Source organism: Phaseolus vulgaris, chromosome 2, assembly GCF_000499845.2.
Source record: "Phaseolus vulgaris cultivar G19833 chromosome 2, P. vulgaris v2.0, whole genome shotgun sequence".
Classification (NCBI taxonomy): Eukaryota; Viridiplantae; Streptophyta; class Magnoliopsida; order Fabales; family Fabaceae; genus Phaseolus; species Phaseolus vulgaris.
The window spans coordinates 3,704,306-3,728,904 of record NC_023758.2 but is presented as its reverse complement, the minus strand read 5'-3'; the positions used below and the strand labels follow the sequence as shown (position 1 = coordinate 3,728,904).

General features: G+C 34.0%; 4 protein-coding genes across 4 annotated transcripts; all 4 read left to right on the top strand.

Moving 5' to 3' along the window:
• The first annotated feature begins 384 nt into the window (after positions 1-384).
• LOC137810312 (chalcone synthase 17-like) lies at positions 385-2,682 on the top strand. Its single transcript, XM_068611507.1, has 2 exons — positions 385-1,448; positions 1,552-2,682. Exons 1-2 carry the CDS (start codon positions 1,271-1,273, stop codon positions 2,541-2,543), a joined length of 1,170 nt encoding a protein of 389 aa, XP_068467608.1. The 5' UTR covers positions 385-1,270; the 3' UTR covers positions 2,544-2,682.
• Positions 2,683-10,525: 7,843 nt separating this feature from the next.
• On the top strand, positions 10,526-12,241 carry LOC137810311 (chalcone synthase 17-like). Its single transcript, XM_068611505.1, has 2 exons — positions 10,526-10,969; positions 11,073-12,241. The coding sequence occupies exons 1-2, from the start codon at positions 10,792-10,794 to the stop codon at positions 12,062-12,064; spliced, it is 1,170 nt and encodes a 389-aa protein (XP_068467606.1). The 5' UTR covers positions 10,526-10,791; the 3' UTR covers positions 12,065-12,241.
• A 4,132-nt stretch (positions 12,242-16,373) lies between these two features.
• Positions 16,374-17,972, top strand: LOC137810310 (chalcone synthase 17-like). Its single transcript, XM_068611504.1, has 2 exons — positions 16,374-16,737; positions 16,842-17,972. Exons 1-2 carry the CDS (start codon positions 16,560-16,562, stop codon positions 17,831-17,833), a joined length of 1,170 nt encoding a protein of 389 aa, XP_068467605.1. The 5' UTR covers positions 16,374-16,559; the 3' UTR covers positions 17,834-17,972.
• Positions 17,973-22,794: 4,822 nt separating this feature from the next.
• Positions 22,795-24,599, top strand: LOC137810309 (chalcone synthase 17-like). Its single transcript, XM_068611503.1, has 2 exons — positions 22,795-23,301; positions 23,405-24,599. The coding sequence occupies exons 1-2, from the start codon at positions 23,124-23,126 to the stop codon at positions 24,394-24,396; spliced, it is 1,170 nt and encodes a 389-aa protein (XP_068467604.1). The 5' UTR covers positions 22,795-23,123; the 3' UTR covers positions 24,397-24,599.

Below are 24,599 nucleotides of genomic sequence, written 5' to 3'. Positions count from 1 at the left end.
TATTATAAATAGAAGATCATCAAGCAAACTACAAATGCTTTAATGGTAGAAAATGGGTAGGTAGCTCCTCAACCTTGACTGTTAAAGAATCAACTTCTTTATTTGAAATATAAGTTACAATATTCAGTGGCCACACTTTTTTATGGGTTTATAAAGCTCATTAATGCTTGACCATGACCTGCAATGTAACCAAGTAGAAAACATAGAGTCAAATATAGGAAGAGGAAGTGGTGTGCCATCCAAAACACTGGAAAGTCATACCCATGACATGGCGCAACTCTACACATAGATTTTAGTTTCATTTGTTTGTGGCCGTTGATGAAATTTAAGATGCTACCTACCACCACAAGAGCTATATACTTTTCTTGCTGCGCTACCAGGGTTGACTCAAACATCACAAACACACAAAAAGAACCAAGCAAATAGCTGTGATAGACTAATTTAATAGGGTAGAGATGCATAAAATATCAGTGTCAGGTTCCAATATGAAGGCAGTGTTAGGTTTTGTAGGCATCCTCTCTTGTTACAAAGAAGCATTAGCGGTGCTCTATGCATGCCTTTTAAGTTCTGGTGTTTAGCTTTTGAGGTGTAAACCTTAGCATGAGCCAAAGTAGTATGCTAAAGCTGCAAAAACTTAAGAAGTGAGGTAATGTCTATCTGGACCGCTTCAAGAAGGTGTTAGTGGAGTTTTACAACATCATATTTTCTAAAGGAGAATGGGATGGGCTTGTGTTAGGGATTTACAACTATGGCCCACAAGTGTGAAGGTGATTTCTTCTTAGGTGGAGTAATGAGTTGAAGGATGGAAATCATAGGAAGAATCACCCTGTTGTTAGGTTGGAATATATTGTTTGGCATCTCTGCTGTAATTTATGTAGGAACCTTGAATCTGTTTTCTGTTTTAGCTCTTTAATACTGGCGTGTGTAGAATTTTAGCGTGTGTAGAATTTTATGTAGCTTCTACAAGGTTTGGACATTACTAAAGTGTCTCTTTAATTTAATTTTATTTTTGTTGATAAAAATTGTTTTCAACTTGAGATGGCTTTCCATTTTGCACGTGATACTCACCCATCCACCTTCCTATCCACTCTTCCATGCATATAAAACGCTAACTCCTCCAACATCTTCAAACACACAACTTCAGCAACCAAACCAACAACCCTCTCAGGTCCTGTGAACTTGGCCACTTCTTTCATCTGTAAACCAAGTCGCAGTGTTCTAAACCATCGTCAACATCACCACTTCATTGGTTCTATTCAAGAAAACTAAGATGGTGAGTGTATCCGAGATCCGCCAGGCTCAAAGGGCAGAAGGCCCAGCAACCATCCTTGCCATTGGAACTGCAACCCCATCTAACTGTGTTGATCAGAGCACGTATCCCGATTACTACTTCAGAATCACAAACAGTGAGCACATGACCGACCTCAAAGAGAAGTTCCAGCGCATGTGTAAGTCCTCTCATCTTCTCATATCTACCAAAATCCTAAATTTAACAAGTTTACGATGTTGAATGAAGATGATTAACATTCATATTGGTTTACAATGTTTCAGGTGATAAGTCGATGATAAAGAAGAGATATATGCACCTGAACGAGGAGATACTGAAGGAGAATCCTAACATGTGTGCTTACATGGCACCTTCTTTGGATGCGAGGCAAGACATAGTGGTGGTAGAAGTACCAAAGCTAGGGAAAGAGGCTGCAGTGAAGGCCATAAAGGAGTGGGGGCAGCCAAAGTCAAAGATTACACACTTGATATTTTGCACCACCAGTGGCGTGGACATGCCTGGTGCTGATTACCAGCTCACCAAACTCTTGGGACTTCGGCCTTATGTGAAGAGGTACATGATGTACCAACAAGGATGCTTTGCAGGAGGCACGGTTCTTCGATTGGCCAAGGATTTGGCTGAGAACAACAAGGGTGCCCGTGTGCTTGTGGTGTGTTCTGAGATCACTGCAGTCACCTTCCGTGGGCCAAGTGACACCCACCTAGACAGTCTTGTGGGACAGGCATTGTTTGGAGATGGAGCAGCTGCAGTGATTGTTGGTTCTGATCCTGTTCCACAGATTGAGAAGCCTTTGTTTGAGTTGGTTTGGACTGCACAGACCATTGCTCCAGACAGTGATGGTGCTATTGATGGCCACCTTCGTGAAGTTGGACTCACGTTTCACCTCCTTAAGGATGTTCCTGGGATTGTCTCAAAGAACATTGGAAAGGCACTTTTTGAGGCCTTCAACCCATTGAACATCTCTGATTACAACTCCATCTTCTGGATTGCACACCCTGGTGGACCTGCAATTCTGGACCAAGTTGAGCAAAAGTTGGATCTGAAACCTGAAAAGATGAAGGCCACTAGAGATGTGCTGAGTGATTATGGGAACATGTCAAGTGCATGTGTGCTATTCATCTTGGATGAAATGAGGAGGAAATCAGCTGAAAATGGACTTAAAACGACAGGTGAAGGACTTGAATGGGGTGTCTTGTTTGGTTTTGGACCTGGACTTACCATTGAGACTGTTGTTCTCCACAGTGTCTCAATATAAAAGTCACCATGGCCTACCCTATTGTTTCCGCATTCAGATTTTATTTTTAACTTTTTTATTAAATTAATAATTGTATTTATAATACAGAAAAGAATAGTTATAATATAATAAAAAAATTGCAATTTTATTGATTCAGAAATTACTTGTGTTCTTACTGTACCTAAGTAAGTAGGTTTTGGGTTTACTCTTGACTGTTGGATTTCTTTGGATTGGGGAGATATACGTGAGATATACGTGCAAAGTGTTCTGATAATAAAAGTTTATTTAATTAATGTTAAAAAATACAAAAACACATCACCTATTTATGATTTATAATGTTCATTATTTGATTTTATTAACTAACGGACTTTTACTTTTATCATATTAAACAAATCACTTATTTATAATAATCATTATTGAGTTTTATTAACTTAATTCAGTTTTTATTTCACATCTTGTATTTATTGAATTTTATTAACTAAATTCAGTTTTTATTTCAAACCTTGCACTTATTTGGTTTATTAGATGGTGTTAATTATTTTATTATTTCTTTATATTATTTTAATTTTATTCATCTTTTATAGTAATTAAATTTGGGATAATTTTTGTGTTTTTCTAAGAGACCTTGGTTGTAACTAGTTGTGAGTCCTATATCTTTTTCGGTGGCAACATGATCTTTAAGTTTATTTTTTTAGAATATACTACCTTAGTTAACTCTTTTGTATAGAGCTTGAATCATTATTTAAATGTTTCAAATCTTTTTTTTATTAAAAAAAAGTATTTAAAAGATATTCTAACATTTTAAATAAAAACATTCACAAAGCTCCCCAAAACACAATCGAATAAAGAATTGTCATGAAAACCCAAAAAGACAAAATCCATAAGAACATGGACCTACCAAACACCTATAACAAAAACACACCCAAAAACACACCCTTATACAAGTTTATGATAGCCTTGGTTTGCACAAAACTGAAAAATATTCATGAAATGGTTTTTTCCTAAAAATCCGCGTAAGAATCTCCACTGATTTTGGGAATAAACGTGACAAATTTCAGGTCAAACGGATGAGTATTCACCCAGGAAAAAAATCAAACAGTTTCACACACAAACGAACTTTCCTTTCAGTCCGGGTAGTGATGAATAAAAAATTTATTGCGAATCTTGTGAGACGAGTCTGGGGCTCAAATCTCAGCCAAAACTCAATAGACACAATGATGAATGTCTGGTAAAAATTTTAGACCAAAATTCCCAAGGAGTAAGGTGCAGTAAGTCCCAGACCGAGAGTGAACAAAACCGGTTTTCCGAAAACAAAACTTCCTGGCTTTTCTTCCCCGTATCTTCTTTCTGTGATTTATTTATGGACGTGCCTCCTTACCTGGGTGCAAACAACATACGAAAGTACTTGTGTGAAGTTTTTAAGCGCAATACGGACCCGGAAAAAAATTGCAGAAAGTAGGGCAAAATTTCACAAGTTTTGTAAGCCTTGGTTTGCACAAAACTTCTGAAAAATTCTCCCGAAATAGTTTTTTCCTCAAATTCTGCGTAAGAATCTCCACTGAGTTTGGGACAAAACGCGACAGATTTCAGGTCAAACGGATGAGTATTCACCCAGGAAAAAAATCAAACAGTTTCACACACAAACGCACCTTCCTTTCAGCCCGGGCAGTGATGAATAAAAAATTTATTGCGAATCTTGTGGGAGGAGTCTGGGGCTCAAATCTCAGCCCAAACTCAATAGACATAATGACGAATGTCTGGTAAAAATTTCAGACCATAATATCCAAGGAGTAAGGTGCAGTAATTCCCAGACCAAGAGTGAACAAAACCGGTTCTCCGAAAACAAAACGTCATGGCTTTTCTTCTCCGTATCTTCTTTCTGATATTTGATTATGGATGTGTCTCCTTACCTGGGTGCAAACAACATACGAAAATACTTCTGTGAATTTTTTCAGCGCAATACGGACCCAGAAATAAATTGTAGAAAGTAGGGCGAAATTTCACAAGTTTTGTAGATGATAGCCTTGGTTTGCACAAAACTTATGAAAAATTCTTCCAAAATGGTTTTTTCCTGAAATTCCGCGTAAGAATCTCCACTGAGTTTGGGACAAAAGGCGACAGATTTTAGGTCAAACGGATGAGTATTCACACAGGAAAAAAATCAAACAGTTTCACTCACAAACAAACCTTCCTCTCAGCCCAGGCAGTAATGAATAAAAAATTTATTGCAAATCTTGTGGGACGAGTCTGGGCTCAAATCACAGCCAAAACTCAATAAACACAATGACGAATGTCTGGTAAAAATTTCAGGCCCAAATACCCAAGGAGTAAGGCGCAGTAAGTCCCAGACAGAGAGTGAACAAAATCGGTTTTCCGAAAACAAAACGTCCTGGCTTTTCTTCCCCGTATCTTCTTTCTGTGATTTGTTTATGGAAGTGCCTCTTTACCTGGGTGCAAACAACATACGAAAGTACTTGTGTGAATTTTTTCAACGCAATACGGACCCGGAAGAAAATTGCAGAAACTAGGGCGAAATCTCACAAGTTTTGCTAGAGGATAGCCTTGGTTTGCACAAAACTTTTAAAAAATTCTCTCGAAATGGTTTTCTCCTGAAATTCCGCGTAAGAATCTCCATTGAGTTTGGGACAAAACACGGCAGATATCAGGTCAAACATATGAGTATTCACCAAGGAAAAAAATGAAACAGTTCACACACAAACAAACCTTCATTTCAGCCCGGACAGTGATGAATAAAAAATTTATTGCGAAACTTGTGGGACGAGTCTGGCCCTCAAATCTCAGCCAACACTCAATAGACACAATGACGAATGACTGGTAAAAATTTCATACCGAAATACCCAAGGAGTAAGGCGAAGTAAGTCCCATACCGAGAGTGAACAACACCGGTTTTCCGAAAACAAAACGTCCTGGTTTTTCTTCCCCGTATCTTCTTTCTGTGATTTGTTTATGCACGTGCCTCCTTACCTGGGTGCAAACAACATACGAAAGTAGTTGTGTGAATTTTTTCAATGCAATACGGATCCGGAAAAAAAATTGCAGAAAGTAGGGCGAAATTTCACAAGTTTTGCTAAAGTATAGTCTTGGTTTGCACAACACTTCTGAAAAATTCTCCCGAAATGGTTTTTTCCTAAAATTCCGCGTAAGAATCTCCACTAAGTTTGGGACGAAACGCGACAAGAATTTAGGTCAAACGGATGAGTATTCAACCAGGAAAAAAATCAAACAGTTTTACACACAAACCAAGGCTATCCTCTCAGCCCGGGCAGTGATGAATAAAAAATTTATTGCGAATCTTGTGAGACGAGTCTGGGGCTCAAATATCAGCTAAAACTCAATAGACACAATTACGAATGTTTGGTAAAAATTTCAGACCAAAATACCCAAGGAGTAAGGCGCAGTAAGTCCCAGACCGAGAGTGAACAAAATCGGTTTTCCGAAAACAAAACATCATGGCTTTTCTTCCCCGTATCTTCTTTCTGTGATTTTATTTATGGACGTGCCTCCTTACCTGGGTGCAAACAACATACGAAAGTACTTGTGTGAATCTTTTCTGCGCAATACGGACCCAGAAAAAAATTGAAGAAAGTAGGGCGAAATTTCACAAGTTTTGCTAGAGAATAGCCTTTGTTTGCACAAAACTTCTGAAAAATTCTCCCGAAATGGTTTTTTCCTCAAATTCCGCGTAAGAATCTCCACTGAGTTTGGGACAAAACGCGATAGATTTCAGGTCAAACGGATGAGTATTCACCCAAGAAAAAAATCAAACAGTTTCACACAAACAAACCTTCCTTTCAGCCCGGGCAGTGATGAATAAAAAATTTATTGCGAATCTTGTGGGACGAATCTGGGGCTCAAATCTCAGCCAAAACTCAATAGACACAATGATGAATGTCTGGTAAAAATTTCATACCAAAATACCCAAGGAGTAAGGCGCAGTAAGTCCCAGACCGAGAGTGAACAAAATCGGTTTTCCAAAAACAAAACGTCCTGGCTTTTCTTCCCCGTATCTTCTTTCTGTGATTTGTTTATGGATGTGCCTCCTTACCTGGATGTAAACAACATATGAAAGTACTTGTGTGAATTTTTTCAGCGCAATACGGACGCGGAAAAAAATTGCAGAAAGTAGGGCGAAATTTCACAAGTTTTGCTAGATCGCCTTGGTTTGCACAAAACTTCTGAAAAATTCTCCCGAAATGGTTTTTTCCTGAAATTCCGCGTAAGAATCTTCACTGAGTTTGGGATAAAACACGACAGATTTCAGGTCAAACGGATGAGTGTTCACCCAGGAAAAAAGATTATAATATAGTATTAAGAGTTGTAGGATAGGTGTAAAAAAATGAGTTATCAAAATATCATAGCTCATCCCAAAACACCATCTGGAGAGAGATAGTAACCACCACAGATGTTATAAGAACCCTTCCCAGATACAAGAGTTTGGCATTTTGCATATGGTAATGATACATTGAAAACAACAAAATTTTATACAACCACATTACAACTCTCAATACTACTATTTTAATGTTTTTTATATCATTTAATTATAAATTTACCTTTTATTATATATATTTATTTCTAAATCCATCACATCAAGGTTGTATACAATTCTTGGAGTTGTCAACCTATCATTTTCCCTTTGCATATGTCATTCAGTCATTGACAATGCACAATTTTTATACAATTACATTACAACTCCTAATATTCATTATATCAAGAAGAGTTGTATACAACTCTAAAGGTTGTCAAACTACCTTGTTACTATTACATGCATAAAAGCATAAAACATCTTTTCCAACTACAAAACATACCAAACACTGCATAAATGTCATTGCATACCAAAAAATACAAGGACTCATAATACAAAAGCTGCATAAACCAACACTAGACTCTGGAAAGCAACAACAAAGTAAACCCAACAGAATTACATAATTTTGCCTTAAACCATGACAGAGTCAAAGAATACAGGACAAAAAGAAATATGGTCAAACTATGAAACTGGTTTTATGTGCCACACATATGATCCTAGATTACCTACAAGATTCAATATAGTTTAAAGATATACTAACAAAGAAAAAATGATGTTGTCAATCAAATATATTTATTTATTCATTACTGTTACAAAAATACAAATAAAATTACATAATAAATATTAATACAAATAAATTTAATCTTTTAAAAAAGATTAAATAAATTACACCCCAATATAATTTTGAAAAAATAATTTCTTTCAAAATAAGTTTAATTTCTAAATAATTTTTTAATTGTTAATGATTTTTTTTCATCAATATACTACAAGAAAAATTGGTTTTAACAGAGGTTATTTTTACATTATCCAGGGTTAAAACCTCTATAAAGCCATTACCCAGGGTTGTAGTTTCCCGCTAAACCATCCCTGGAGAACGTGTTACCTGGAGTTTTTTTAAACCTCAAGAAAAGTCATTCAGAACCCTATTATATAGCAATGGGTTTAAGAAACCTCCGTTAAATACCATGAGTTTCAAAACCTCCGTAAAATACCATGAGTTTCAAAAATTTTGTAAATTGACTTGTCATTTTGAAATAACCTTCAACCACATTTTCCACCATCTCTAACGATCCTTCTGATCTCTGGCACAGACTCAATGGCTGCCAACAAAAGTCCTAACAAGGAATTATAATTCAGCCACACTTATGTTTATTATATCTAAGGAGAGAAACACTAGATAAGGCACTATCTTCTTCTTAATCCAATATTGATTCTTCAATCACCTTACACTTACTGCCCCAACTTGGGTCACAAGCTATTGTTACCTAACTCGACAACAAGTAGTGTTTATCACTGCTTTATATATCCTAAATAATTGCATTATCTGTCAAACTCAATGGCTGCCAACAACAGTCCTAACAAGGAATTATAATTCAGCCACACTTATGTTTATTATATCTAAGTAGAAGAAACACTAGATAAGGCACTATCTTCTTCTTAATCCAATATTGATTCTTCAATCACCTTACACTTACTGCCCCAACTTGGGTCACAAGCCATTGTTACCTAACTCGACAACAAGTATTGTTTATCACTGCTTTATATATCCTAAATAATTGCATTATCTGTCAGATGTGGGCTTCATAGCCATGTGTGTTCTTGGCTAAAGATTGCTAGAACATGTTGCAAGGAGAAATTAACTTTATTACTTCTCACTTTCACAATGAATTAATTATTAGATGCATTTCAAAATAAAGACCTTAATTTAAAATATTTCAAAATTATGAAAATTAAATATTAACAATTATAACTACAACTAAAATTGCACATAAAATATACATACATCAAAAGCTAAAACAAAATAAATCAGATTTTTTTGAAGTATGAGCTTCTGACAAAAAAAACTAGGAATTATATAAACCAACTACTATCAACCATAAGAAATATGCAAATACCATTGAAATACTTATTATCCAAGATTAGTTGTTGAAATACTTATTATCCAAGGTTATTTTGCTGAGTTTTTAAAATAAATTTTTGAAACTTTATAAAACTTATTTGTAATGTAAAGTTACACTTTCAAAATTTTAGAGAATTTAGTTATAAAATATATTAAAACTATATAATTTTTAATTATTTATTTATAAATAGATTTAATTATATTTATTTATTAAAGTTCGAAAAATCTAGAGTGTTTTATTGAGGTTCTACAATAAATTTTTGAAATTTAACAAAGGTTAAAAAAACTTCTGTTATTTTGTTGAAGTTTAAGAATAAACCTTTGAAATTTAACGAAGTTTAAAAAAATGTTCGTTATTTTGCTGAGGTTTTAGAATAAACCTTTGAAATTTACCGAAAGTTAAAAAAAAACTCCGTTATTTTGTTGAGATTTTAAAATAAACCTTTGAAATTTAACGAATGTTAAGAAACCTCATTTATTTTGATGAGGTTTTAAAATAAACCTTTAAAATGTAACGAAAATTAAAAAAATCTCAATTACTTTGCTGAGGTTTTAGAATAATCTTTGAAACTTAAATAAGATTAAAAAAACCTTAGTTACTTTGCTGAGGTTTTATAATAACCTTTGAAACTTAGTTATGGTTAAAAAAAACATTCGTTACCTAAATCAATTCCTAAGGTTATATTAAGGTTTGCTAAATATCCTCCCTTAAAACTCCTTTTTTTTGTAGTAATAATTTTAATTTTATTACTTTATTTAAAAGTGTATATACAAATAAAAATTATAAATAAATAATAGATAATAAGTAAAAGCTATTGCTTTGAATTAGTAAGGACATAATTAAAATAATTGTACATATATTATTAACCTGTATATATTATAGGTATATGATTTCTTTTTACTCTCTAGTTACTTTTGAAAAGCATATTGCTGCACTTGAGATGTTTAGGTGATACTCTTATTATCCAATAAGAGCAACAAATATACAAGAATGTTATCTAAAACTTATATTATAAAGAGAATATCATCAAGCAAACTACAAATGCTTTAATGGTAGAAAATGGGTAGGTAGCTCCTCAACCTTGACTGTTAAAGAAACAACTTCTTTATTTGAAATATAAGTTACAATATTCAGTGGCCACACTTTTTTATGGGTTTATAAAGTTATTGATGCTTGATCATGACCTCCAGTGTAACCAAGTAGAAAACATACAGATTTTAGTTTCATTTGTTTGTGGCCGTTGATGTAATTTAAGATGTTATCTACCAGCACAAGTGTTTGACTTTTCTTGCTGCGTACCAAGGTTGACTCAAATATCACAAACACACAAAAAAGAAATAATAATATTTTAAATTAAAAAATAAATAAAATATGATTAAAATATTAGTTTATTGGTATATGAAGTGCATGGATTTTACTGTGTCAGGACCTAATTTAATAGGGTAGAGATGCATAAAATATTACCAATTATTGGTTGATAAATATAAAAATAAAAGAACCAATGAGCTATATGGTGGCTGAGATGGTCTTCTAAAACATGCCACCAAACTGATAAATATGTTTTCAACGTAAGATGGCTTTCCTTTTTCCACGTGATACTCACCCACCCTACTTCCTATCCACTCTTCCATGCATATAAAACGCTGCCTCCTCCAACATCTTCAAACACACAACTTCAGCAACCAAACCAATAACCCTCTCTATCTCTCAAGTGCTGTGAACTTGGTCACTTCTTTCATCTGTCAACCAAATCGCAGTGCTTCATTCCGTGTTCTAAACCATCGTCAACATCACCACTTCATTGATTCTATTCAAGAAAATTAAGATGGTGAGTGTATCCGAGATCCGCCAGGCTCAAAGGGCAGAAGGCCCAGCAAACATCCTTGCCATTGGAACTGCAACCCCATCAAACTGTGTTGATCAGAGCACATATCCCGATTACTACTTCAGAATCACAAACAGTGAGCACATGACCGACCTCAAAGAGAAGTTCCAGCGCATGTGTAAGTCCTCTCATCTTCTCATATCTACCAAAATCAGAAATCTAACAAGTTTATGATGTTGAATGAAGGTGATTAACATTCATATTGGTTTACAATGTTTCAGGTGATAAGTCGATGATAAAGAAGAGATATATGCACCTGAACGAGGAGATACTGAAGGAGAATCCTAACATGTGTGCTTACATGGCACCTTCTTTGGATGCGAGGCAAGACATAGTGGTGGTAGAGGTACCAAAGCTAGGGAAAGAGGCTGCAGTCAAGGCCATAAAGGAGTGGGGGCAGCCAAAGTCAAAGATTACACACTTGATATTTTGCACCACCAGTGGCGTGGACATGCCTGGTGCTGATTACCAGCTCACCAAACTCTTGGGACTTCGGCCCTATGTGAAGAGGTACATGATGTACCAACAAGGGTGCTTTGCAGGAGGCACGGTTCTTCGATTGGCCAAGGATTTGGCTGAGAACAACAAGGGTGCCCGTGTGCTTGTGGTGTGTTCTGAGATCACTGCAGTCACCTTCCGTGGGCCAAGTGACACCCACCTAGACAGTCTTGTGGGACAGGCATTGTTTGGAGATGGAGCAGCTGCAGTGATTGTTGGTTCTGACCCAATTCCACAGATTGAGAAGCCTTTGTTTGAGTTGGTTTGGACTGCACAGACCATTGCTCCAGACAGTGATGGTGCTATTGATGGCCACCTTCGTGAAGTTGGACTCACGTTTCACCTCCTTAAGGATGTTCCTGGGATTGTCTCAAAGAACATTGGAAAGGCACTTTTTGAGGCCTTCAACCCATTGAACATCTCTGATTACAACTCCATCTTCTGGATCGCACACCCTGGTGGACCTGCAATTTTGGACCAAGTTGAGCAAAAGTTGGGTCTGAAACCTGAAAAGATGAAGGCCACAAGAGATGTGCTGAGTGATTATGGGAACATGTCAAGTGCATGTGTGCTATTCATCTTGGATGAGATGAGGAGGAAATCAGCTGAAAAGGGACTTAAAACAACAGGTGAAGGACTTGAATGGGGTGTTTTGTTTGGTTTTGGACCCGGACTTACCATCGAAACAGTCGTTCTCCATAGTGTCGCAATATAACACTCACACCATGCCTTACCCTGTTGTTTCCGCATTCAGATTTTATTTTTGATTTTTTTATGTATTTTTTTTAAGTTTTATTTATAATATATAATAATAATAAGAATTAAGAATGTATAATTTTTATTTTATTGATTCCAAAATTAATTGTGCAAAAAATAGAAACCATGTTCCAAATACTTTGCCTTTTTATTACTTGACATTTTTTTTATTTTTGCATGAATCTTTACCTGTCTAATATGAAATAATAAATTATCACATAAAATAAATACTACAATAAATTGTTGTAATTTTTTTATTTTGGAAATTACGTAAAATTGGGGAAATGCTTGATAGTGTATTTTTCTAGCAAAATTGAAAAGAATAAAAAAAAATTGATATCAAGTATAATGTGAAAAAGATTCAATATATTTTAAAATAATACAAATTAGAATGAACAAGTATGATGGTGGTAGTTTTTTAACAAAATTGAAAAGCATAATAAAAACTTGTTATAAACTGTATTTTGCTATTCATTTAATTTACAAGAGTTAAAATTGGAATGAAAATGAAAAACTGGACCGTGAATACAACAAAACAAAGATGAGAAAATTGGTCAGGAATATGTGTTAATATATAAAATTATAACAGAATTTCAATTAACTATAAGTTTGTAATTTCAATCACATTGTTAATTATGAGAAACATACTCATAGAAAACCGTCTTAGAAATTTATCTATAAGATTTGTACATAATGTTAATGTGGAAAATGACATAAGAGGAGGTTGACTCATGGGAAAGGAAGATATACTAAGAGAAGAAGTTCCATTCATATTATATGTCTGTTTTAAGAATTTATTGTTTACAAAAATTATGTGAGGAGATATCTATGATTTGAATTGGGTAGTGATTTTTTTCCCTCTACTTATATGTAAATATTCGAGGAGAAAGTCATTTAGAATGGTAGTATTTTCCTCTTTTGTCCTTATTTTTACTTATGTAATAATATATATAATAATACATTTTATTTCTATTATTTTTTCTTCATATCGTATGATATTTCATACTTTGGTTTATATATTTTCTCTTCTTTATAAATAAATTTTGTACAATTTATTCTACATATAACATTTTTCATTATAAAATATCCTTTAAAATATCTACATATCTACATATAATTCAATGAATAAAAAAATCTTTCAAAATTGAGTGTAAGTTGCACCCAATTGAGTGTAGAGACATGCTTAGTGAGAAAATTGTATAAAAAAAATAGTCCATTAATATATGATTGATCCTCAAAGGTGTGGGAGACAAGTTGCTTAGAAATTTAAATAAATGTTCATCCATAACATTTTGATTGAGTGAGACGAAATTATGTAGAAAATTACATAAAAAAAATTTATAGGAGTGTAATTATGCAACATCAATGTGAGAACAATTGATAAAGAAAAATATATTCTGTGTTTGGATCTAACGACAAAAAAAGAAGTAGTGTGGACTAAAAATTGAAAAAATACAAATTTTCTGACAAAAAGATTTATGCACTAGTACAAAATGATGAAAAGAATATTATTTATTAAGTGCGGTTTTGCGCTCAAACACATCCGTAAAAAACGCGGTGACATTTTTGTAATTAATTTGATTTACAAATGCGGCTATTTGTATAGCCGCACTTGTAAATCAAAGCGCTTAATTTACAAATGCGGCTGGCTATTTGAATAGTCGCACTTGTAAATCATTTTTTACCCTAAAATTTGAATTGCACCACACCACTTTCATATTTTCTTTTCCACTTTGCCTTTCGTTTTCACCGTTCCTGCGCTCGCGTACGCTTGCAGTTCTTCTCTTCTTCTGCATCTTCATTAATTTGTGCCATTGTGAGTTTCTTGAATTGCTTTCTTCCTCTACATCTTAACTACGTATAAATTTTTTTCGTTTTCCTTATATTTGTTTTTTCTCCTTGCATTGTGGTTGAACTGTTCCATTGACATTCTCATCTCCATTGCTGCTCCGCCACCGCTTCCGTTGCCGTCGTCATTGCTGGCACTCTCCTGCCACTCTTCACCACCAATGTTGGTTCATACATAAGGTTAGTGTTCTGTTTTAAGTTTTTTGAATTTTTCTTTAATATTTTGAATTTATTTTCTTATGTATTATAATTTATATATTATTTATAAATAATTTGTACATTATAGGTTACATTTGAACGTATTTATTATTATTATTTATTTACTGAAGCATATACAAATGTGGCTAAAAGAAATAGCCGCACTTATAAATGATATTTATAAATGCGGATATATAACCGCATTTGTATCTCTTCGATTTACAAGTGCGTGTTGATCAAATGCAGCTATATATCCACATTTATATATTCAAAATAGCCGCACTCGTTGTGTGTTTCTGCACCGGTGATGTAAATTGAAGTCATTTTTTTATTTTTACTTTTTTATGCAAATTGTAGTCACAATCAATTATATTCTCATTCATAATCAATTATGTTTTTGTCTTTCATAATCGATTATGTCTTGAACATAATTGATTGATATTGATTAATTTTTTATTCATATTTACGTTTTTAATTATTATAGTAAAATAAATAATATAATATTATTAAAATTAAAAAAAAAATCAATCATATCTACAAACTTTATATTCAAATATATTTAATTTTCTTTAATCCAAACATACTAATTTTGTATTATCTTTCTAATCATTTTGTTTTTCTCTCCACTCCCAATCAAAACAAAATGTGTTTAGATTAAGAAAATGACGAGATAAAAAAAAAGATAAAAACAGTGTGGAAAGTGAGATTGTAGATTTAGTGAAAGTGAGTACAAATTTTATTGTATATAAATGCATCTAGAAAATAATTTATAAAATAATTTTTTTAAAAAAATTAAATGTAAAAAATAAACTTCTTTAAATTTGTAAATTAAAGTAAAAATAATAATAAATTACACTATAAGCAAAGCATAAAACATAAAGGACCACTTTATACTTTGCAAAATATTTTTTCATGTTTGGTTCTACCATTTGTACCTAAGACTCAAAGTTAACTCCTCTTTAACCAACTCTGCTTGCAGATCTTCATCTGTCACCTAATTAAGTGATTGACTATCTTTTGATCGACTAGAAGTCAATTATTCTTACAAGTAGACAATCCATGTTCGGTTATATAATCCTAATCGACATTAACTTTGAAAAAACTTATCAACACTTACATACGCCTACCCAAAGTCACTCATTGTAAACTTACATGCCAACACTTGCAAAAATATAAAAATGAAAATGTTACTGAGGAAACCATCAAACAGTCCCTAGCCACCTAATCGAGTCTCATTTACGAACTTCAAAATAATCGTTTTCCAACGGGTAAATCTCTTGGTCTAATGATCCACGAGTGAAAAAATTCCATTTACTAAAAACATAATTAAATATAAATTAATTTTAAAGATAAAAAGTAATTAGTTACTGTGTTCACTAAATTATATATTATTTTAAAGACTACAAAATTTATTAGTATCTAAAATAATTTATATTATTAATAAATAAATTTTAAATTGATATCTAATTAGTTAATAAAAAATCAAGTAACAAATTTTAAAATATGAAATATGAAAAAAAAAAGCATTTAAAGAATGTTATTAAAAAATATGATATAAATAGAAGGGCAAATCAAAAGAATGGTAGCTCTAATAGGTTGACCGTAGAAGAATGAACTAATCACTTTGAATTTTAATTTAAAATATTGAGTGGGCACATTCTTTTATGGGTTCATAGAACTTAATGCTGCTTGATGATGACAAACGAAAGTAACCAACAGGAGAGAATGTACAATAAAACAATATGAAGAATTAGTGGTCTCTGATTTAATTGGGATTTCATTGTGACCGTTCGATTACTTCACCTGCAACCTACCAACACTATTGCCTCCGGTATCTTCCTGCGCTACCACCGTTCACTCCAATTAACGTTACAAAACTGTGTTAATTATTTAGGAAAATATACTTTACAACTCTTAAAGTTCTAAACAACTTTTGATTAAAACTAGTAAAACTAAATAACAGCATTAGCATAAATTAACCCTGGATTAAAAAAGTCAACCCACAGCATCTGTAGTTGATGGACGGTAGGAGAATAATTCATTCAATATTTTCACTCCACGGCCAAGTTCGACACACGTGATAAAATATCACCAATTATTGGTTGGTCAATTCAAAGATAGATGACGAGTTAACGGAGGTAGATATCGTCTTCTAAAATATGCCACCAAACTCTACGTCACAAACTACCACATGATATACTAACACTACAACAAATGTGTTTGCAACGTAAAGTGGCAATTGGTCATGCACGTGATGCTCACCTACTCTTCTTCCTATCCACCCTTGCATTCATATAAAATGCTAACTCCTCCAACATCTTCAAACACACTACTTCAGTAACCAAACCAAGAACCCTCTCTACCATCTCAACATCACCACTTCATTACTTCTATTCAAGAAAACTGAGATGGTGAGTGTATCCGAGATTCGTCAGGCTCAAAGGGCAGAAGGCCCAGCAACCATCCTTGCCATTGGAACTGCAACCCCATCTAACTGTGTTGATCAGAGCACATATCCTGATTACTACTTCAGAATCACAAACAGTGAACACATGACCGACCTCAAAGAGAAGTTCCAGCGCATGTGTAAGTCCCTCTCATCTTTTGATATCTACCAAAATCCAAAATTTAACAAGTTTACGATGTTGAATGAAGATGATTAAAATTCATATTGGTTTACAATGTTTCAGGTGACAAGTCGATGATAAAGAAGAGATATATGCACCTGGACGAGGAGATACTGAAGGAGAATCCTAACATGTGTGCTTACATGGCACCTTCTTTGGATGCGAGACAAGACATAGTGGTGGTAGAGGTACCAAAGCTAGGGAAAGAGGCTGCAGTGAAGGCCATAAAGGAGTGGGGGCAGCCAAAATCAAAGATTACACACTTGATATTTTGCACCACCAGTGGTGTGGACATGCCTGGTGCTGATTACCAGCTCACCAAACTCTTGGGACTTCGGCCTTATGTGAAGAGGTACATGATGTACCAACAAGGATGCTTTGCTGGAGGCACGGTTCTTCGATTGGCCAAGGATTTGGCTGAGAACAACAAGGGTGCCCGTGTGCTTGTGGTGTGTTCTGAGATCACTGCAGTGACTTTCCGTGGGCCAAGTGACACCCACCTAGACAGTCTTGTGGGTCAGGCATTGTTTGGAGATGGAGCAGCTGCAGTGATTGTTGGTTCTGACCCAATTCCACAGATTGAGAAGCCTTTGTTTGAACTGGTTTGGACTGCACAGACCATTGCTCCAGACAGTGATGGTGCTATTGATGGCCACCTACGTGAAGTTGGACTCACGTTTCACCTCCTTAAGGATGTTCCTGGGATTGTCTCAAAGAACATTGAGAAGGCACTTTTTGAGGCCTTCAACCCATTGAACATCTCTGATTACAACTCCATCTTCTGGATTGCACACCCTGGTGGACCTGCAATTCTAGACCAAGTTGAGCAAAAATTGGGTCTGAAACCTGAAAAGATGAAGGCCACTAGAGATGTGCTGAGTGATTACGGAAACATGTCAAGTGCATGTGTGCTTTTCATCTTGGATGAGATGAGAAGGAAATCAGCTGAAAATGGACTTAAAACCACAGGTGAAGGACTTGAATGGGGTGTTTTATTTGGTTTCGGACCTGGACTTACCATTGAGACCGTTGTTCTCCACAGTGTCGCAGTATAACACCCACCATGCCCCTATCATATTATTTTATTATGTACCAATTTTAGAACTTGCTGGAGGTTGTAATTTACATTAAAACTATACATGGTTTGGTGGCCTTTTAGCCTAATTAATAACAACCATATAAAATTACATCTTTTATCTTTTATGATCATTATCTGTTTCTATTATGTATTTGTTATTATTTTTTTTAAAAGTCTAGCAACATCTTTCCACGGAGTGACAATTTAAATATTAGTTCTTTGAGCAAAGCATTTAAGTGGAAAAAACAACTTTGATATCAACCTGTGAACATCCTCTTCTTTATATATAGAATTCTAATTCAAATATTTTTTTTAATGCCACGTCGTGATATATTTGTTTACTTAAAGCAATCTGTAAAGTAAGAATTAAATAACTTGATGTTGAATAAGAAATGTTGAATAACAGGGCATTAGTGTGAGATGCTGCTGTTATTGACAATTGAATGTAAGGGGGTAGGTTGTAAGGGGGAAGGGTATACCAGGTTCGGAGGATAAGTGTAGAATGGTAGCCATTAAACCAAAAACAAGGTATAAAAGGGGATCATGAGGTACTACGCTGATATGATAGATGGAGTCGGTGAGTTGGGGATGTGAGCAGATAGCACTCAAAGAGGTAGGTGAAGTTGTATTCGGTGCCTTCTGCAACACAGGTTTGTTTTATAGTTGGTGTTTGGGTCTCTTGTGACAACACATGGTGTAGTATCATTTAGGTGTAGGTGTTTATGTTAGACTAAGATACAAACGATGCTCTTAAGTTGATGTTTTGTTAGCTAGGCTTTGTGTTGCCTATTCTGTTGTTTATCTTAGTTGGCTTTTCTTTGTATAAGGGTTAAGACATTTATGAATTGTCCCTTTTATTTCATTAATTCGTTGCTGATAAGAAAAAAGAGGACATTAGTGCATATGATTTGTTGTATTGACACGTGGTAGTCTCTATGCCTTACTCAAGTTGCAACTGTGCTGGAGTCACTAGGAAAATGCACATGGTTTCTAAGCCATTATCTTTGAATGCCTAACTGTGTATATAAGCTTTTGTGGCCACACTCCCTTTGTCTTTAATAGGCACCGAAGAATGAGATTCTTTAGGTCCTATCTATGTTTTCTTTGCTCATAGGTGGATTTTGAGACTCTTGTGTATGTATTGGAGCTGGTTGTAGGATCTCTTCTTTAGTTTGTATTGGGTCTCATGGTTATTGTATATGAGCTGGTTTAGTGTTGGATTTCATGAATTTTGTATACAGATTGAGGTACTGAAGTATCTCTTTATTATATTATATTCTATTCTTTGCTGATAAAAAAAATGTTGTTAAAGTTTTCAACAATATTAGAATAAATAAACTTTATCAATCATTGGAATCATAATAAATTTTTTGAATTTAATATTTATAGGTATTTCAACTCAAGAGATCTAAATAGTTGTCTAATGACACTCATGAAAATATATTTACAAAGTTTGATATTGAAAAGGTAAAATTAAACAAAAAAAATTATCATCAACGTGGAAGAAATATGTTGATTCAACCATTATGATAAATAAGTGCCATTAAAATTCAACTCTTGACAGCTTGTGACATTATCAATTGAGAAAAATGTCATACCATTGAATTGAAGGATTTCTTATATTTGTGGTAGAGAACTTTAAGCCATTTGAGAATTCTTCTTTACTTGGGGAAAATATCACCACAAAACTCTTTCCAACTAACTTCTCACACAAGTTCAGGCTTAAATGTGGTTTGAAATCAAAAGAATAAAAAACATATGTTTATCTCATGAATTGTAACTATAATTTATTTATCATCTTGTTGCAACAAACCAAGTTATACCATGCATTCTTGAAGATGGGATATATTACTCATTTACTCTTTTAATATCTTGAAAAGTTTAGCAACCTTCTATAAGTTTAGTAGAAGCCAAAAGAAAGAGTCTTCAATATTACCAACACAAACATGAGAACTATATTGCAGGCTACCGATAATCCTATTTTACATCTCACACTAATTAGTAATTCTGCATATATATGTGACAAAACATTTAACCGTGATTATCTCTTTTAAATGATGAAAATATTATTTTAAAATTATAGATACAAAATTTTAAAAGTAATCTTAAAATTGATCAATTAAATCTTGTTTATCTGAGTCATTAAACCCTATATTACATTCCAAAAAAAAAATCTTTAAATAGCAATAAATTTAAATACAAAAAATAATTAGTTATTGAAGCTGTAGTTACCAACTGTCGTTGTAAACTTATGTGTCATAAACTTGTGTGTCATATGTGTTGTAACAAAATTTAAATATAAAAAACTCAATAAAATATCATAATTTAAAATAACAAATTGTATATCAAGAAGTTCAAGAGTCAACTTAGTGTCATTCTAATTACTAATTAGGATGACAATGCAGGTTGACTCGCCTCGTATAGGCTTGTTCTGTGTTTGGTCCGCCCTATGCAAGGAATGCAGGTTTATTTCACTAGCCCGCCCCGCATAAGAGGTGTGCGGGTCAACCCGCATAAAAAAATATTTTTTTAAAAATTATTAATTATAAAAATAATTATTTCTTCTGCTGAAAAATTAAAAATTTATTTTATATTTCAATTCATTCAATTAAGATAAAAATATGAATTCAAGTATGAGAATTGTTAGAAGGCTTGATTAAAAATAATTATTTTTTTGCGTCCATTTTTCCTCTATATGTATGTAAATGTATCAGAGTATCTTATCAAATTTTGCTACAAAATATTTTAATGAAGATGACTAATTTTTTTAATATCTTATTGAAATATCTTCTTTATATTATTTTTATTAACAAATTTTAAATAAGACTTTACCTAAAACCAAGTCTATTGTCACTCTTAATACTAACTCTTTTAGATGATTAAAAAAAACATTTTATTTTTAGTACATTAAATTCAATTATCTTAAAATAAAATAAAATAAATGTTACACTACAATAATAATAATAAAAAAAAAAGATTCAAATAATAATTGAAAATTTAAAAATAAAATATGTTGAATTATTTTTGGATTTACTCATGGACTGGAGTTGGTGGGTAACTCCTGTCTTCATTACCCACGAACACACTACATACGAATTTTGTTTTGTGGTATTCCATAGGTCATGTTGACTTACCTACGAATTTTGATTGTTACCTATGGAATTCTTCGATAGATAAATTGATTTTTTTCTTGTAGTGGGACTTTCTCATCTTATTCTTCTTCTTTTTCTTTTCATTATTATATTTCTTTTTTAATTTTATATTAGTAACAAATCAAAATTAATGATTTACAAGTCTTGAGAATGAAACAAATGACGTAATTGCTTTAATATAATTATGTTCATTGTGTTATAAATTTGAATTTGTGTAATATATTTTGTACTATAACTTAATTATTAAAATTGTATGTTGTATGTTGAAACTCATAGTTGATGAGAGAAAATATTTTTATCTTATTTTTTTTAGTGATATTTGACATTTAAAATATACGAATACACATATAATAATATACATACAATAATAAAAATAAAAAATGTGGACACACATTCATATTCATAAGCTGGAGATGATATACTTTCTTCAAAGCCACCTAAGAAAGAAGTAGGGGTGAGAGAGCCAACGTGCCATTCCACTTGCCAATCACCTAAGACTCGTTTTAGATAAAATGATGGAACAAAATGGCAGTGTATGTGGAGTTCATGCAATGATAGACCAAGGATTTTTGGAAGGTTTTTGGGCAAGCTGTTGTGATGTACGATGCAAATGTAAGATCAACATTGATGTGGGAAGGGGACTTAGGTCCCTACATTTTCTTCCTTTGTGTTCGGTAACCAAGTTGTGGATGAAAACTTTGGTTCCGCTAGATATTATGCAGCTTTATGTCACTCTTTGTAGTTGCTATTCTTATTTTTTCTTTAGACTTGTTGATGGTATTTGTATAAGAGTTGGAATACCCTGAAGTATCATTAATTTACTTAATTCTTTGCTGATAAAAAAAAATACAAATTACAATTAACTTTTTATTATTATCTTTTTATTATTATTATTGGACAAATGTGGAATTCTAAACCACTACAATATTTAACTCCGGCACTTTAGTTATATCAACCCATGATAAATAAGTCATGATTAAATTACTTCTCACAGGTATCGTTTTTATTTAGGATGGTAATATATTAAAACTCTCAATAGTAAAAACATACCCTTCACCTTTTAATAAATTAATATATATATATATATATATATTAATTTAAAAATATTATTATATTATGATAAACAATGTCAAAAGTGTTTTTTACTCTTCATATTTCAACAAAACTTTTCTCTTTTATTTATTCAGATAAAAAGGAGATACTCTTATAGTTCAGTAACATCAACAAACATATACCGAAAATGTTATCTAAAAACTTGTTATTGTATAAATAAAGGAGCATCAAGCAAACTAAAAATGCTTCTTTGGTTCAAAATGGGTAGGTAGCTCTATTACCTTGACCGTTCAAGAATAAACTTCTCTCGTTGAAATTTAATTAAAATATTCAGTGCCCACATTTTTTTTTGGCTTAATAGAACTCAATTATGCTTGACCTTGACCAACCATGTAACCAAGTAGAAAATATACAATAAAATATATGAAAGAGGTAGTGTTGTGCAATTCAAAAACCTGACGTGGCGCAAATCTGCCCGTAGAATTTACTTTCATTTGATTGTGGCCGTCGATGTTATTTAACAGTCCACCTACCAATACAAGTGGTAGACAATCTTGCTGCGCTACCAAGCTTGACTCAAATTAAAAGTTAAAAACACACAAAAAGTTGGACGCACTGTGATTAAATATTTTCATAGGGTAGAGATGCATAAAATATCACCAATTATTGGTTACTAAATTTAACAGTGAATGAATGAATGAGTTATATGTGGATGGAGATGGTCTTCAAAAATATGCCACCAAACTCCTACCTCACGAACTAGGAAGCAGACATGGTAGGCAGTGCAAAAAATATATGTTTTCAACGTAAGAAGGCTTTGGTGTTGCACGTGATACTCACCTACCCTACTTCCTATCCACCCTTGCATACATATAAAATGCTAACTCCTCCAACATCTTCAAACACACAACTTCAGCAACCAAACCAACAACCCTCTCTACCACTCAAGTGCTGTGAACTTGGTCACTTCTTTCATCTTTTAACCAAATCGCAGTGCTTGATTCGGTGTTCTAAACCATCGTCAAAATCACCACTTCATTGGTTCTATTCAAGAAAACTAAGATGGTGAGTGTATCCGAGATCCGCCAGGCTCAAAGGGCAGAAGGCCCAGCAACCATCCTTGCCATAGGAACTGCAACCCCATCAAACTGTGTTGATCAAAGCACATATCCTGATTACTACTTCAGAATCACAAACAGTGAGCACATGACCGACCTCAAAGAGAAGTTCCAGCGCATGTGTAAGTCCTCTCATCTTCTCATATCTACCAAAATCCTAAATTTAACAAGTTTATGATGTTCAATGAAGATGATTAACATTCATATTGGTTTAAAATATTTCAGGTGACAAGTCGATGATAAAGAAGAGATATATGCACCTGGACGAGGAGATACTGAAGGAGAATCCTAACATGTGTGCTTACATGGCACCTTCTTTGGATGCGAGGCAAGACATAGTGGTGGTAGAGGTACCAAAGCTAGGGAAAGAGGCTGCAGTGAAGGCCATAAAGGAGTGGGGGCAGCCAAAGTCAAAGATTACACACTTGATATTTTGCACCACCAGTGGCGTGGACATGCCCGGTGCTGATTACCAACTCACCAAACTCTTGGGACTTCGGCCCTATGTGAAGAGATACATGATGTACCAACAAGGGTGCTTTGCAGGAGGCACGGTTCTTCGATTGGCCAAGGATTTGGCTGAGAACAACAAGGGTGCCCGTGTGCTTGTGGTGTGTTCTGAGATAACTGCGGTGACCTTCCGTGGGCCAAGTGACACCCACCTAGACAGTCTTGTGGGACAGGCATTGTTTGGAGATGGAGCAGCTGCAGTGATTGTTGGTTCTGACCCAATTCCACAGATTGAGAAGCCTTTGTTTGAGCTGGTTTGGACTGCACAGACCATTGCTCCAGACAGTGATGGTGCTATTGATGGTCACCTTCGTGAAGTTGGACTCACGTTTCACCTCCTTAAGGATGTTCCTGGGATTGTCTCAAAGAACATTGGAAAGGCACTTTTTGAGGCCTTCAACCCATTGAACATCTCTGATTACAACTCCATCTTCTGGATTGCACACCCTGGTGGACCTGCAATTCTGGACCAAGTTGAGCAAAAGTTGGGTTTGAAACCTGAAAAGATGAAGGCCACTAGAGATGTGCTTAGCAATTATGGGAACATGTCAAGTGCATGTGTGCTATTCATCTTGGATGAGATGAGGAGGAAATCAGTTGAAAATGGACTTAAAACGACAGGTGAAGGACTTGAATGGGGTGTTTTGTTTGGGTTTGGACCTGGACTTACCATTGAGACCGTTGTTCTCCACAGTGTCGCAGTATAACACTCACACCATGCCCTACCCTATTCGCCATTAAGGCTATTTGGCCCCTACCCGATTTTATTTTTAACCTTCTTTTATCAAATTAATAATTGTATTTCTAAATTTTAATATTTAAGATGGGATGCATATATTATCGTTGTAATCATTGTAATCATTTTGATTATAACTCGAGATTATACTATCTCTTTTTTTTTATTATTTAA